The sequence below is a fragment of the Saccoglossus kowalevskii genome, chromosome 14 (genome assembly GCF_978046115.1).
Source record: "Saccoglossus kowalevskii chromosome 14, keSacKowa6.1, whole genome shotgun sequence".
Taxonomy (NCBI): domain Eukaryota; kingdom Metazoa; phylum Hemichordata; class Enteropneusta; family Harrimaniidae; genus Saccoglossus; species Saccoglossus kowalevskii.
In genome coordinates, this window is record NC_140654.1 from 21,831,564 (window position 1) to 21,848,238 (window position 16,675).

Consider the following 16,675-nt stretch of genomic DNA (forward strand, 5'->3'; position numbering starts at 1 on the left):
GTTATAGTTCTCATGGCAACACGAAACAACATTCTATGATGTAGTGCAGAACCATGTTGGCCAAATATTATTTCAAAACTTTCTGTTGTTTTTTTTGAACAGTTGCATGAAACAAAATGTTAAAGTAAAAACCGATTTTGTGTATTTTTTTAAAAACCCGAGATTGTTGAAACACGTCAGAATGTTGTGATTTACCCATCCAACAATTTGACATGTGGCATAATAACAAGATACAATTAATGGCAAAGAGAAATGAAAAGTAGGGGTACTCGAACTTATTTTATGCATCTTTGACTATATTTACGACTAACACTTATTTCCTTTTTTCATGAAGAATAAAAAAAAATCCTCATCACCGAATTCATACTTTTCTTTATTTTTATTTCTAGGTTTAAATAAAGGGCCGGTCCTAGCTGGTGTAATAGGGGCAAGGAAACCTCACTACGATATATGGGGAAACACAGTAAACGTCGCCAGTCGTATGGAAAGTACTGGAAAAGCCGGACATATACAGGTGAGCCTACTCTACTCTAATTATTTGAATTGCTATCATACAGTTCATCTTTGAGGTTTACCATGAGAACATATAATTAAAATTTCGTGACTTAAAATAAGCTTTTACTTCATAATGTTTTTCACAATCTACAGATAAAAATATATTTTCTTTACTTTTCGCACAAAAAAAAAAAAAAAAAAAAAAAGGTCAAACATCAACGTGAACAAATGAGGATGTGTACAAATCAATCATTATATACAATTTCTCAAAAAAAAATAATTTGTCCATTATTTGTATTTATGAATTTCAAAGGCTTTACACATGTTAAAGCTCATTGTAACATCTTGGATTTGAGCGTGCCTACTTAGAAACGTTCAAATGAATGGATCCCAACTTCTTTGTGATAAATTGCGCCCGCTAGCGAAGAATCGTGTTTGCAATATCATAAAGACGTATAAATGTAAGAAGGGCAGAACGATGTACATATATACATATATTTGGTGGTTTAGCCTATCATTTTTTTATTATTTGTAAAGAATTTTTTAAATATATTTCAGAGAAATGAACGCTACAAAATATTGCCAATGATACTAATGACAAAAAACATCACTGTTTTATCCACGCAGGTTGTCGAAGACACAATGAAGTTGCTACGTCCATTCGGGTATAAATTTGAGCAGAGGGGTTTGGTCAAAGTCAAAGGCAAAGGCGAACTACTGACCTTTTACCTCATCGGAAAAGAAGATGGCTGCAATGCTCTACCAGGAGCCATATCGTAGCACCGCCGCTGTTTTGACAGACAACTTCTCATGTTTTGAATTTACAAAATTAAGTGCATTTACTTAAAACAAGAGTTGTTCAGAGTTTTTAACACCACGGCGTGATCAAATCGAGCTATCGTCGTCCATGTTGAAGTACATTGTCAACTATTTTTCTACTATTAGCATATTTATATTCAGCTGATATCTATGCATTCTTTGATACGTGTTATCTCACGGAAGCTGACACAACTAGCAATAGAATATTTCACAATGTTTCACATATAAATGCCAAATACTTGACACATTCGACATCGAATTTGCGCAATATTAAACGATGAGCTTATATGATGCTTACTTCAAGAAAATTTACAGTCTTAATTATACAAATCTACAAGTAAGGCAAGACAAATATTTCATACATAATTAATCAAATGTATCCTCAAGAAACCGTTTGCTTTTTTTTCTACGCCACATTCGTCGCGCTACGTCGGGTTCGATATGGTTTCCATACGGCGTATACAGCTGCAACATATTTTTTTTTGTTTCCGAAGACATTTTATTGCACGCTGGCTGTAGCGACTCGTATGGCGGCGACCCTCGTACTGCGTCGTGTTTCACATCTTAAACACTACTACGCAAGGATTTCTCCCGCTCTAAAAAGCTAATCACGTTGACATGTATATATCAATTAAACTAAAATGAAACGCTTTAGGGCGTTTTGTGAGCAAAAACTGGTAACAAATCGCCGATGCTTTATTTGTTTGGACATTAAATGTAGAGCAGAAATCCACAAGCGTGAAACAGGAAATACCGACACTCCTCCTAACCACACGCGTATTATGTGCAGTCACGAGTAGCTATTTTGTCAACACCTTTCGAAATGTACAATGTAATGTTATTGACGCGCTTACAATGTAAATAGCAATAACAAATACATCACATTTATACAGACATGCGCAGAGTAGTTATGCCAAATATGAACTATCTGTACTTTACTTATCAGTTAGCGGGTGTAAAATCACTATCCTTTAATATGTATTCCATAACATTAGATTTTCTACAGCTATAACTTCTTGTTTGAAAACGATTTAATGTCTGCAATATCTTATTTTCAAATTATTATATATATATATATATAAATAATAACATAAGACAACTGATACATTCTGTCCAATCACGTGATCATTCCGCGCTGTAATTAATAAGCTTATTTTTGATATTTCAAGAACGATGACTGATTCTGTCAATCATGGTAGCATTCCTAAACTCTTGGTCGTAGTCTAAAATAACATGTAAATAACCCACTTACACATTGCACTTGCTGTCTATCTATTTATTTTAGAATGAATTGTGTACTATTTATTGGAAGATATATCACTCACAGCAAGATATTTATTTGTAATTGTACATATTTGAAATCAATAAATATTTAATAGTCTGTCTTATTATGCTTTTACAGAGGACTGTGCTTTTATTTTATTCTTTGTATGTATCGTCACTTCCACCAATGTGGCTATGTATATGTCGGAAATGGTCGGTTTTGTATGTACGTGTGGCTGTGTGCTAGAGATAAAAAAGTTATGCGGGCATTTTAATGAAGGTTTGACGTTTTTGTCCAAATGTTATCGCTCAAAAGCGATCCATGTAAGATTAATCTAGTTATGTTTTCAGGTAGACTTTGTATAATCCTCAATAGCCATCACGTGGACATCAATCAAGCAGTCATGTGACAAAAAGACTTATTATTAGTAAAAGCCTTTTTTTTTTACAAAAAGATAATATCACGTAACTTCGCCAGCGAACACGTACGAGCACGTATGGATTCAAACGCCGTTATTGTCCCAATAGTTTTAGGTTTTCCACTCCGGAACCTCTTAATTGTATAAGTTATTTACAATGTACATGCAACATTGTTCCATATTCATAAACGGCATATTTACCATGTGCATATGGATACAAAGACAAGAAAAATACGCACAAAGTAAAACGTTTACATTCTAATCAAACCACAATGTTTCGACAGTTTAGCAAACAATGGGTTATGAGAGACACTTTCCAAATATAATAGAAAGTTGAAAATAATTTTGGAAAGATTTAAATATATCTGTGATCCGCCAAGCTGTCATTTTATTTACAACATTAGCAAACATAGTCACACAATATTATTATAATGGTGAGCGAGACTGAACATGTTTTGGAATGATGGACTGGTACATTTAGAAGCAATGCTCAGCTTGACCAACTTTTCCAATAATATTGGTAATTATAGCAGTATTAAAATACTGAAAGTAACACCATCAGCATGAAGTCAAGAAATTATTCTTGAACTTCTAATTGGCGAGCTGGAGTTACTGTCAAACCCAACGCGTGGGGACACTTATTCGTTTAGGGATGCTCGAACAACTTGGCTGTGCGATAATTTGTTTTTGGACTACTCGAGAAGTGTGAAACAGACAAACTTGGCACGAGCACATCAAGACTATACACAAGTTACAATCCTTCCTAACAGGACAAGCGAGTTTCGCTTACCTACATAGATGGGAAGCTGAAGCTGTATGCCCATCAAGGGAGAACACATAACCTTTCGGAGATCTCCTGAATCATATTCTCCAGACAGGTTTTGGCTTAGAGTACCAAAGCCAACCAAGTTTTATTTGACGATTTCTTTTGAGCTTGTCGGCCGTCGCACCCTTGGACCTTTGGCAGGTACTGAATTTACTAGTTTGCGTTAGGTTGTTGGATACGTTGTACTTTAATTTAATAAGCCTAAATTTTCTCATTTAAAGAAAAAAGCGTTCTGTCCTACCGACCAAGAATTTAGGTGTTACAGGCTGGGTTTGCCTGTCAATATAACTGGCGACCTAATTAAGGGAGTTTTTAGAGACATCTTATACTTGGACTTTTGATTTTTGGAGAGAGCTGTGTTATAAACTACACTTTTCATCTTCAGTTGGCAGTTTTGTGCTGAAAAATACACCCCATTTGTATTGACACTCTTTTAAACCGTGTGATGTAATTCAACCGACTGGGCTCATTAGAGCATATACGTTACACTCGCGCAGGTACGATCGTTTCAGCATTTTCAATATTACAGACAATGTGTTTGAAAATGCTCATCTAAATAGGTAAGATCTGTGATCTGATTTCCAAATCTGTATCTGATTAATGTGTTTTGTACGTTTGGTATATTTGTAATTGAAATATTTAACAAACAACTAAACATATGGCGTTAAAAATGAAACATTCAAACAAAAGCTTCAGTAATAGCAGTGTTGATTATTTCGAGATTTGCATATGAATCTATACTTGTCGACAGCTTGCTGACTTAAACATATGATGATACAAATGTACAATAACAAAGTCACATTCCATGGTTTAGCCTGGTGGAAGGCTGTGTTGTGTGTGTACTGCATTTTTGTTTCACTCCTAAGGAGTCTTTGCGCTGAATAAATACACCTTATCTGTGGACTGATGAGTTTTCGTTCATGGATTCTTTCTACACTGTAAATAGGGTGGCAGTTTCTCGCCCTTTCTCGATATGCATGGTGAAAAGGGGAATTATTATTACGATATATAACAAATACGCCCTCCGGCGATCAGTTAGGAAGATGTGGTGATCTCCTCGTAAATATTACAAAAATATTTATTATCGAACTAATTGAAAATAAGATAATTAAATCAAACGATCACTGCTTAATTACAAGAATACTTCAAACTGTAGGTATTGGCATCTTATTCCATGACATGAGTATTAAGACTGCCCTCTACGTTTCATATATAATTGTTTAAACAATGAAATCGTGGTCGCGTGCGCACTTGAAAGGTACGATATCTTGTCTTCCATTTTGTACCACAGGTGGAGAGACCCTGATTTTGAAAAAAAAAACAGTATATTTGCTCATTCAACAATGTTAGTAATGTTTTTTTTTTAATGTTGTCAAAATAATTCACTCTCAATTTTGCGTCTTGAAGTATTTGCCCCAAAAAACAGTGTTGCATTTAGCAAGCCGTATCTCTTTCTAATCGAAATATGAATAATTTAAATTTGTTGTACGTTTACCATATTTATAATTGAAATATTTTGCAAACACGGGAAAAGCGTATGGTCGTTCATCATTGACACACACACAGCTTTTGTGTTCTGCATATAGATCAAATTGTCAGTAGTTTTTGACGTGCAAATATTCAAAATTATGCAAAGCTAAAAAGTGCATGGTCACTATTTTTTTTTTAGCGTCGTACACTGCGCTATAGTCGTGTTACAGATTATCCTGTTTCTACCAAGCACAGATGATATAACTAAACGTACAAAACAGCATACTTAAATCGCTGAGACTCGACTCGACTGTGATATGCAGGATAGCCGGTGACATTGCATTATGATGTAGAAGTACGTTTTCTATATTACAATTTCTTCAAACATGACAAATGTACTATTGATTGTGTTGTGTTACGAAACATACATACATACATAGATCTAAGCACAGTGCATATTTAAATACATACGCCAATGCCACCACTATTACTATGCCTCTATACGAACGATTCATTAAAAACTATTATTTCACAATGTAGATGTACAACTCAAGTTTAATTATATTTATCGATTGCCTTAGATTAGTGATTTTTCAGTCGCGTTGTATTATGTCACTTAATATATGCATTGCTTAGGGTGTCCTCACTAACTCTTCATCGAAGTAATTTTTGAAACAGATACAATTTTTCAACATAAGCACCGAAACTGTAAAGGCAGCCATATTGATCACCAAGCTCGATAACGTAGCAATATGTATTCAGATGAGATGGAACACAGATAAATCTCCACACATATGTTTGCCTTGTGATAACAGTTTCATTTTTGTGAAAAGAAATTGAAGTTAGAATAAACAAGTGAAAACCAATTAATTCATACACTTTCAAACATTCACCTCCAAACAGCTCCGCCAATGACATTGGACTCCTGTCATGAACTCCGTGCTGACTACTGGTATTAAAAGGATCTACAGGTTCACAAGTTGGTATTACTGTCGCTGGACGTTTAGAGCCATCGCACGTTGCTGCAGTTTATGTAAGTGTAGCATGGATAAGTTCATTTCTCGCAATGCTAGCTATACCGCATCACAGTAAAACACAGTGGTCAGATATTTATTTATATCCACTTTTAGGTAAATGTAATTTAACATTCTTCAAATTGCATTTTTTTCATGTTTTTCTTTGTCATTGCAGGGATTTGTCTAACCCTGTCATCATGAATATAATCTTCGTTTGCTTTGCCGTTGTTATGGTGTGTACACTTGTCCGTGGCGATGATCTTATCGAGGTGAGAATCTCATTGCCATATTTGGCAATACTGTTATAGTGCTTGTAATTCGCATAAATTGTATGCTATGAATGTGTTTCTAGTTTACAACAAATTACCTAAATATCATGCTGTCCGTGTACCGAAAATAAGGATTTATCGTATTTTGTCTTTATCTTCGTTTTTGTAGGCAAATGAAGCTGGAGACGGTAAGTACATACATGATATCTGTACAAATGACAATTTTTATAAATTCGCCATTCCTGGATGTGAATTACTCGCTTGTTGCGGGATGTGAATCGCTCCAACGCTTCGCATTTAAAAAAATACAGTCACAGAGTTAAACATATTACAATAGATAGCTTACCGCTGGACATATTTTCGAACCTGATGATGTAATTTCTTCACCAACCAATTAATTATTAGTGAGCATCCTAAGTGACGGAGGAAAGAAAAGCAAGCGTGCTTTATAACGTAAAAGTGGCGTGCATTATAGTAACCTATTACTAACGAAGTTACTATGCGAATTTATTTGTTACTACGATTAAGTTAGATCGTTGTCTTGCAGCTAAGTAACCGCAGACTAAGACAAAAGAGAACGGGGTGAAATAAGTTGCTAGCGCAAGTGTAAGATAAACGTTTGTGTCATTGTTTTTATTTTTTACGTAGAAGCATGTGATCCTACAACAAACGTCTGCTTTAAGTTCTTTCACGCATTAAGGGCGGAATGGAGTGAAGCTAAAGACGTATGTATCTCCGATGGAGGACAACTACTCATCATCGATTCATTTCCCCTTCACAAGAAGATCAGACAATATATTAACTCACATCCGAGTATTAGTAGTCCCAAGGGCGGGGGTTACTGGACTGGTGCAAATGATATAGAAAATGAGGGCGTATTTGAACTTAATGACTGTTCTCCATTAAACTATGATGATGGGTGGCATTCTGAGAAACGTGGACAGAGAATAATAACTCAACCTAGCAACACAGTTAAAAATGACATCAATGGACAGGACTGTGTCCAGCTATGGTAAGTTGTTCTAGTCATACCATAAATATGTCCTTTTTAAAAAGAAATTATTCAGCTCCAACAACAACAAAAACAGCAACAGTTATTTCGATTGAAATGTACATGGTTCTCCATGTGTTCAGTCATGCAAAATGAGTGTCATTTAATGAAAATAATATATTTTTTCTGTGTTCAAGGGAACGCCCACCGAAACCGAAAAACGCAGTATGGAAATTCGACGATGACTACTGCTGGAAGCGTAAATCTTTCATTTGCGAATATGCCGGTGAGTTTTTATTATAACTATTTTATCAATGTAGGCTAGCCATAATTAGAAATATTTCTATGAATTTGTTTTTTTATAATAACAATAGTATCTTTATTAACTGATAGATGGCCATCTGCCCAAAACAGTAAATGCAAAATATTTAAATTATTCACAATATTTCGGCGGCTTCTCTCCGACGTTTTCTACGATATTGCAGGATGTGTGTTAACGTTGAGTGATGCTAACAGTGTACTTAAATGAAAACTGTTACGGTCACATTTCTAGACCTAATTAATACAATAATACCACCTTAAACAGTTAATAACTAAATGACTGCTCCCCCCCAAGATTGATATTTATATTATGCCTTATTTATCTGTGTGAATTAATGTGATTATTAATGCTACCATATATATTTCGGTGTTTGTTAGCCGTGCGTTGTTATTATTGCTTAATGTGTACTGACTTTAATTCATTTGGACGGAAGATAACTGTTGATAAATTGATCCAACGTTGGGGTTGGCGTTTTAAATTTTCTTGACAGGCATCTTCAGATAGATGGAACAAATGGTAAAACATCCACCCTATCGTTGACATGACAACGCCAAAAAAACTGAATTTTTGACCGTGGCTCTGCGCAGAATAACTCTTTGAGTAAAAAAGTCGGACTAAGCTTATTATGTCTTGCCTGGGTGTGTGCCTTAAATTTACTATTTTTTTTAAGTCGATGCCAGTGCTTCCCCTGGATCGACACTATGCATTACACAGAACAACAAAAATATTTTAACAATAAGTTCACCAAGCGTTTATGTTCAAGAAACATGTCCATAAAGTAACTACGTAATCTGCTTCTGCTATTCTTAACTTAAATTTGCGTCTTGAATTTGCCTCTGACGACTCGATTTTTAACAGACATTATATAATAAATGAGATGATTTCAATTTTATCTTCGTTCTTTTTTGTACCATCCCATTCTCTTCTACCCATAGAGTCTACATTTTCTACAATAAGCATTCGCTATATCCGAAACTGTAGCACGTATGCAGGATCCGAGAAGCCATAATATTACTATATGACATTCAAAAGTGTTGTGTTGGTAGATACAATTGGCACATGGGCAAATACTAGCGATTGTCTGAGATGTAGACCTCAAATTTAAAACAGAAATCATTTACTTAGGACGAATATATAGTTGATACCACGTGCTCACTAATGTCGAAGCACCAGGCATCTCTTTATGTATCTTTCCTTTACTGATTTGTCTGTGCTGTGTAGCGTGCTTGTTAGCTGTTTTGTTGTCTTATACTTTTGTTCTAAGATCAACAATAGGGTAGGTTACGTTTTTTCCATTCTTTCTACTTGTTTTATTCCTTACTGACTCAATACCAGTTACTGACACGGTCGGCGAATCAGTGTGCAAGTCAGTATCTCTAGTACATTTCCATTCTTCGTGCAATTAGAATGTGTTTTACTTGCTTTTAGCTCTAACCTGCGGAAGTGGATTTTATGAACACGAAGGGGAATGCAAACGTAAGTAATTTGTTTTTACAACATCGGTATAAAATATCACGTATAACCTCCACTCTAGTAGAAATAGTTATAATAATAATTCTATATTTCTACTCTCAGCGTCAACATCGTATTTCGTAACGTTCGTGTTTACCGCCGTAAATGGTGAGACGTCTACCTACACTGATGTTTACCTCGACCCAGCATCGGACGAATATCGCACTCTATCTGGAGTGGTTAGTCACTGGGTACGTATGTGCGCTATCACCAGAAAACGATATTTACGTACCCTGTTTGTTTATAATGAAATACATATAAGAATACAAACTTATACAAGAGATTTTTAAATACAGTGATTAAAAGTGATTGATAATAATAACACTTGTTAGACATATAATGAATTACGAAAGTCAACTGTTTTCAGTCAATCTTTTATTTAACACAAAGGTTCATTAAATCGACCATCAAATAGTAATTACAATATAAATCATATTGACTATGAATGCTTGGTTTTATATTTATATTCATGTGTGAAATCAGAAATTTGGCTTGCGGCTCTCCATCTAGTCACTGTCTGAACATGACTAATACACGCTATTTTTTGTGGACAGTAAGCGTGTGGCATGTGCTGTATATGTTTTATTATAACGAGTGTTCATATTAATTACGTTATAATGTAAATATTTGTCCATACAGATCAACTCAGTCCTTGATATAGAAAGCACAGATTACTATGGTATTGAAATCCTTGGTTTTTATCCTGGTAGCATAGGCGTCGATGCTGTTGTACATTTTGACCAGACTACTACTACAACAGCAACCGATGTGCGAGAATCTCTGAATACTGCGTCTGACACTGGACCGTTAGAAATACTTCAAGCAACCATTAATACAGCTGATGAGCGCGTATCATGGCGAGAGGACGGCCGTTGTGGATCACTTTACCGAGGAACAAACGGGGTCAACCCAGCTGAATGTGATCCTTATGGTTCGACGCCTTGCTGCTCTTCTACGAAAGTCTGCGGCGATTCACCAGATCACTGTGAATGTGATGGATGTATAGACTACAGAGATGTGTATGGAGGTAACAGTTTTAGAGATGAAATATGATATATCATATCATGTCCTATCATATCATATCATATCATATATTGGCCACCAGAATTATAATACTTTTTTCATTTAGATTGTAAACACAAATTTCAAATGTTATATTCCAGATTAATTAGTTATTATTAGTTTTTATTAGTTATTATTAGTATTTATTAATGACGGTTTATAGATATTCACATTGAGAGGGGTTTATGGTAAAACTAAATATGTTCATCTATTTTAACAATTTGTTATTAATTTCAGTTACCATAACAACTACAGCCGCCGCTATGTCTACGGATTCGGGTATATATATATATTATGTGTTTAATTGCAATTTATCTTATTTGTATCGGTCATGATTTTATAGTCGATATAATATTTGTCATAATGACTATCAATTCAAATATTAAGTAATTTTTAATATCTCATTTTTACTTAATATCTATGTATTCTTTTAAAAAGTTATTATTAATTTGTTTATTGAAAATATTTTGAAACGTTTATACTTCAATTTACGTTTTGACAAATATACACAATCTATAAACTTGAGTTTTGTTTATTTATATCTAAGTTCAACGTATTTTGTTAATCAATTTCAGTTACTACTGAGGCTTCTGTGACTACAGAGTCAGGTAAATATATTTCATATCAACATTTTATTTATCAATCTTTCGTTTAAGTTGGCGATGTCGTTGAAGCAACTCCATGTACTAGATAAACACACTGTTTATTCATGTTTAGATATATGTATTTTTCAGTGTTGCGCACACAAAAAAAAAACATTCGTTATTTGATTTGTTGAATAAATGTTAGCATGTCTGCCAATCATTGGAGCGGTTGTGGGTTCCATTCCCATGGTTGGCTACACATTCAGCAGCATATTGCCAGGCTCGCGGCATATCCCCGTGAAAGATCCAGTTGTCTTGTCGCAAACGGTAACGGTTCCCGTTGTTTTGGGGATAACAGTATATTACTAACATATTACAATTTGCGTGTGCGCCGAACGGCAGGCGCATAATGTGAAAGTGTTTCTATTTCTCCAATGTATATGATTTCCTTTGTATATTCACACACAATCTTCAAGTATTAAATTGGTTTTCTATTTACTTTATTAGTGGGTACACCAACGGCAATCCCACCAGTGTCCACCACCGAGCCAGGTAAACTGTTATTATTGCAATATATAATGATACATAGATTATGAATTATCAGTAATCACTGAGTCATGTTTTCTTCTACTCGACTCAACATGACTAAATATACCCCCAAAAATACACACTAATATCGCCGACTATCGCGATGAATGGCAACATTTATCCGTATTTGAATTTATTCTCAGAGGAAGTATCGGAAAAGATTTACTGGGCACACTGGAATAGCTCAACGTGGGATCAAACAATATCCGTGTGTGAACAAATGGGAGGATCAATTATAACCATTCCAAATGCAGAGGCCCAGCGAAAGCTAGAAATAAAGATTCTAACTGACACAGAACATGTTCGAACAGGTAAGAACCGATTGATAATGTATTTCCCAGCTGATTATCCTCGCCAGTTATGGGTTCATTTTGTTCGGCCGTCGCCTCACTATTATACCTTGGTAGAATTCCCTCTATGAACTTGTATTCACTGTCGATGAAACCAAACCGACAGCTGCCCATGGTCTGGTGCGTTTCCATGGAAAATGAAAAGCGAAGTTACGTCTTGAAATCGACCGTGAAGTTATACGTGGTTTGGTCGGGAAGGCTACGACGTTATATGAGATAGCACATTCTGATGTTTTAAATTCAAAATTGGTGCGCTGATTGATAGATCCATGAGCATTTTTGTAATTAGCGTGCGTTGTTATCGTCGCCTAGAACTCAATGCCCACGCATGCGCACGTGGCGATGCTCGCTGTATAATCATCGGGTGAATACATTATTAATATTTGTAATAATCTAACTGTTATGCTTGTAGACTTATTTAACACGAAATCGCAATGTTACATATACACACGCACACATTGGTATAATTCGTTAACCGACCAGATACATGGCAGCAATATATGTTTTGGAAATACACATTACAGTACACATAATTAAATGAATTGTTTATACGACCGTTTGACTCTTATTTATTCAATTTATATTTAATTTCTTGACTCATTTCCTTGTTTCACAGTTGGATATTACCTTGGAATTCGTCGATTACCGGATGACACATGGGCAAATGTAGATGGGTCTCCGTTGACGTATACTAACTGGGACGATGGCTATCCTGATAGCGAAGACGGTGACTGCGTTTGGTTCTAGTAAATCTCAAATATTTAATCATTATTTTATCTAGAAGTCGTATTTCCAATAAGCTGGTCAGATAACATTCGGAAATATGTACATTTATTTGATACATTGAAAAAAAAGCCGTAAATCGAATCAGTCTGTGGTATACAAATCAACTAAACTTCTAAGGGTTTGATTAAAATATGTACGGTTGTCGATTTATAAACAGACATTGTTCTAATTAATACGTCTTTATCTTAAAGTGGGGCTGGAATTGGAGCTTCGTGGGAACCATCGTTCGGGAAGTGGAGAAACCGACCTTGTTATGTCAGACTGACCGTGGCCTGTCAATATGATGCCGGTGGTACGTTTGACACAGTACTGTGTTTATATTGTAAATGTCATTTCTATATTTAGGGAAATCCTTATTTTTTGAAACATATACACCTAATAATATGTTGTTATTACGAGAATACCTCAAAGTATGCACGAAGACAGTACATTACAGCTGGAATATTGACCGATGCGCAGCGGAGGTTGGTGCGCGGCTTACTGTACTGTCCTTCCAACGATACGCCATGGGAATGTCAAAATCCATAAGTTTAGAACATATTGAGCGAACTTCTTTGTGTGGAGTCTGGTCAAACCCTGGTGGCAGCCATATTTGTTTTTATTATTCGCATTCGCACTTCCTAATAAGGTAGGATGAAAATACCGCAAAATTACGGCACGCTGTAATTTATGCCGTTACAGTGACAGATGTATAATAATAATTATCATTCTCATACATTTTAAAATAGTTTTTTTTTTATCTATCGTATATATACTGTAATTTTCTAATACGCCTCCGTGTATTGGCAAAATAGAACCTGAACCCGTGATACCACCGGAAGTGAGATATTACAAGGCTTATATAGGACCTAAAAATTGGGACTCAGCAAGAGATGTTTGCATGGACAATGGCGGAGACCTTGCTTCAGCACCTGACGAAAGCGCTTATAAACAGCTCGTAGCAGCACTGGTTGAAGATGGCATTTACACAATATTCGGTGAGTGTATTCTTTAACAGTATTTACGCACCCACACTCAACACATGTCGTATGTTGATTATGTTACCATGAATCGAACATTGTGTTCTGACATTTAACTGAATATCTATCATCGAACCCTATACTTGCTATGTTTTATTTATTGTCATATTTGCGCCAATAATAATACTATTTAGTTAAGAATGATGATCCTGAATAATTCATTCAATTTACAGCATTACTTGGTATATGTCTATTTATTTTAGACTTCTTTTGGATTGGGGTACGTCGGAACGAGGCGGGAGTTTTCGTTGATTTGAAAGGAGTAGAACAGACTTATTTGCTTTGGCCGGCAATGGGGACGTATACTATACCAGAGTCACACGAATGCGTCGCAGTTTGGTAAATACTATCTTTATTTTATTTAAATATATATATATATATAATTCAAATTATACACTTATTTACTTAATTTTATTTACTCACTCATTATATCATAATATATCAAATTTATTTTTATATTATTATCTGCATATATGTTTGATAGTGAAATAAACTTCATGCATTCATTCATTCATTCATTCATTCATTCACAAGTTTCACATGATTTTAAGCTGCTAAAACTTATAATGAAAATTGTGAAACTGTTATATTGTTTACGAATGGAAAGTATGCTCTAAGTGTATTTTCTGGCAAACTAGAATTATCATCTTTAAAGTTGTCTATTTAAAACTTTTTAATTGAATGTTGGGACATCTAAATAATAAATAAGTTGAAACTCAGTTACTTGTTGCGCTTTTGATAAGATTTTTGTTTCAGTGATCAGACTTTGGTAAATACTATGCCAAAAACATTGGCATGTCTGTCGATCATATCTGTATTAGGAAATGGTGTAATAATAATGTTAAACAAATATTCATTTTGATTTACAGATAAATTAAATTTGCCATGTGACTTGATACGTATAATGTTTTTAGCTTGATGTTATGTTTTTTGAGTACTGACATCCTTTCACCTAGACGTGTGTAAAAACACATTGCCTATGTAAATTATTATTTGAAAACATGTAATCATTATACAGGACATACAAAGGTAATTTATGGCCTTACTACTGGAGAACGTACTCCTGTACATCGCCACAGGGTTTCGTGTGTGAGTATTCGTCTGAACCAGAAGACGATGGAGACGAAGACTGGGACGACGAGGGACAAACTGGAAGGTACCGTGTGTATCATGACTCAACTGACTGGCTAACAGCCAGAGGTTTGTGCCAGGAACGAGGCGGCGATCTCGCGTCGGTTGCCAACGCAGATGACCAGGCAGCTATAGTGCAGAAAATTGGCGTAAACAGTTGGACATACCGTATGTAATGTCAAATGTGGCTATATGTAACACCATTTTTGTGTAAACTAGTCTTTGATATGTAATTATCACTGTCGCTACAAATCACAATGCTTATTTGCAAACACACACTATCGGTGATGTTTAATACGGACACGTATCTAATTGTTACATATGTAAATAGTAAATGATCGGTGATTTAATAAACATTTTCATTCAAAGGTGGATTCTGGATAGGAGCTCACCGGGAGGAATGGGCAGGAGACTTTTTAAATCCAGATGGATCAGTCATCACTTACAATAATTTCCAGTACACGCCGTGGAGTGGATATCGTTCCGCCTTCATCAAGTAATAATTCAGTTTTTCTAAGTAGTCCTTACCCATGGTTGTTCGACTAATTGAACGTGATCGTTAATAAATAAATGACATTTGGTATAGATAAAGACATTCTACAAGATATTCGATAAGTAATTAAATTGGTAACCGATCGTTTTTTCACAAATATAAGATAGTATTTAATAAAAAAAAACTTTCGAAAAGTTTTTTTTTTTTAAATGATAAATTAACTCTTTGATTGACATCGTAATTTTAGAGTCAAACCTATACAGAATTTCTTGTTTTTTACAGAGCGCTTGGATTTGGGTCATCTTTCGGCAAATGGGATGCCAGCTATCCTAATGTGTGGAGATATTATGTTTGTGAGTTTGATGAATAACTGGTGCAAAGACGTCATGATGGTACGTTTACTTACAAACATGATTGACTTTCGAGCATTTTAAAAAGTTGGAAACCACAACACATGTCTTGTCTGAGTGATAGTGCGCATGCGTTTATCTACTTGTGAAATCAGTCTTACGGCTCATTGTGGTATCATCAATATATTAATAAGTAATTACTAGTAGTGTTGAAACCAAATATTTCCACTTGTTCACGAACATTGTTGAACAAAACTTTCCATTGTTGTCATCATTTGGGTGTCCTTATTTATGTACTTCGTTTTCTTTCTTTTATTTTTATCTATTCTCTGCACGTATTGTTTTTTGTGTCGTTATACCACGTATATAATACACACTGTTTGTAAAAGTATATTGGAAAAAAATGCACATTAAAATATTACGAGTAGATATATTATGCGTGACATGCGTATATATATTCATATTTACATCATTTTCACAGTTACAAACACAAATAATATACTTACACGTACTTCTACTATTTTGTATCGAATATTCGTTCCTTTGACGTTGACTTTTCTGTTTTATTACAGCATGGGAACCGATTAATGCGCAATCAATTAATAATTACTCGGCATCAGAAGATAAAGACGATATTCATTCAGTTTTTATTTATTTATTTAGTTTGTGATTAATAAATATATGCAATATATATCTGTGTAATATTCATTTAATTTCCGGACACGTGAAATCGAACATATAGAGTATAATATCGACTCATTTTTATATACGTATATTCTCATTAGAATGAAACTATTCACTTCAGCTGTTAATATAGCAGATCATACAGTATGTACAATATCATCTGTACTCCGTGTACACTTGTTAGGGGGTTATACAAATACATGATTATCTCTCCCCTTCTTGGACT

General features: G+C 34.9%; 1 protein-coding gene and 1 long non-coding RNA gene across 2 annotated transcripts in view; both read left to right on the forward strand.

Annotated features, from left to right (window-relative positions):
- Window positions 1–2,713, forward strand: part of LOC100372163 (adenylate cyclase type 3) — a 45,191-nt gene extending 42,478 nt beyond the window's left edge. Inside the window, exons 18-19 of the mRNA XM_002734049.4 lie at window positions 390–514; window positions 1,123–2,713. Coding sequence (XP_002734095.1) covers window positions 390–514; window positions 1,123–1,275 — 278 coding nt within the window. The 3' untranslated portion in view covers window positions 1,276–2,713. The remainder of the gene's footprint in view (window positions 1–389; window positions 515–1,122) is intronic.
- A 12,578-nt stretch (window positions 2,714–15,291) lies between these two features.
- Window positions 15,292–16,456, forward strand: LOC100372018 (uncharacterized). Its single transcript, XR_014931533.1, has 3 exons — window positions 15,292–15,418; window positions 15,698–15,807; window positions 16,338–16,456. It is a non-coding gene; the product is annotated as an uncharacterized LOC100372018 (long non-coding RNA).
- The last annotated feature ends 219 nt before the right edge of the window (window positions 16,457–16,675 follow it).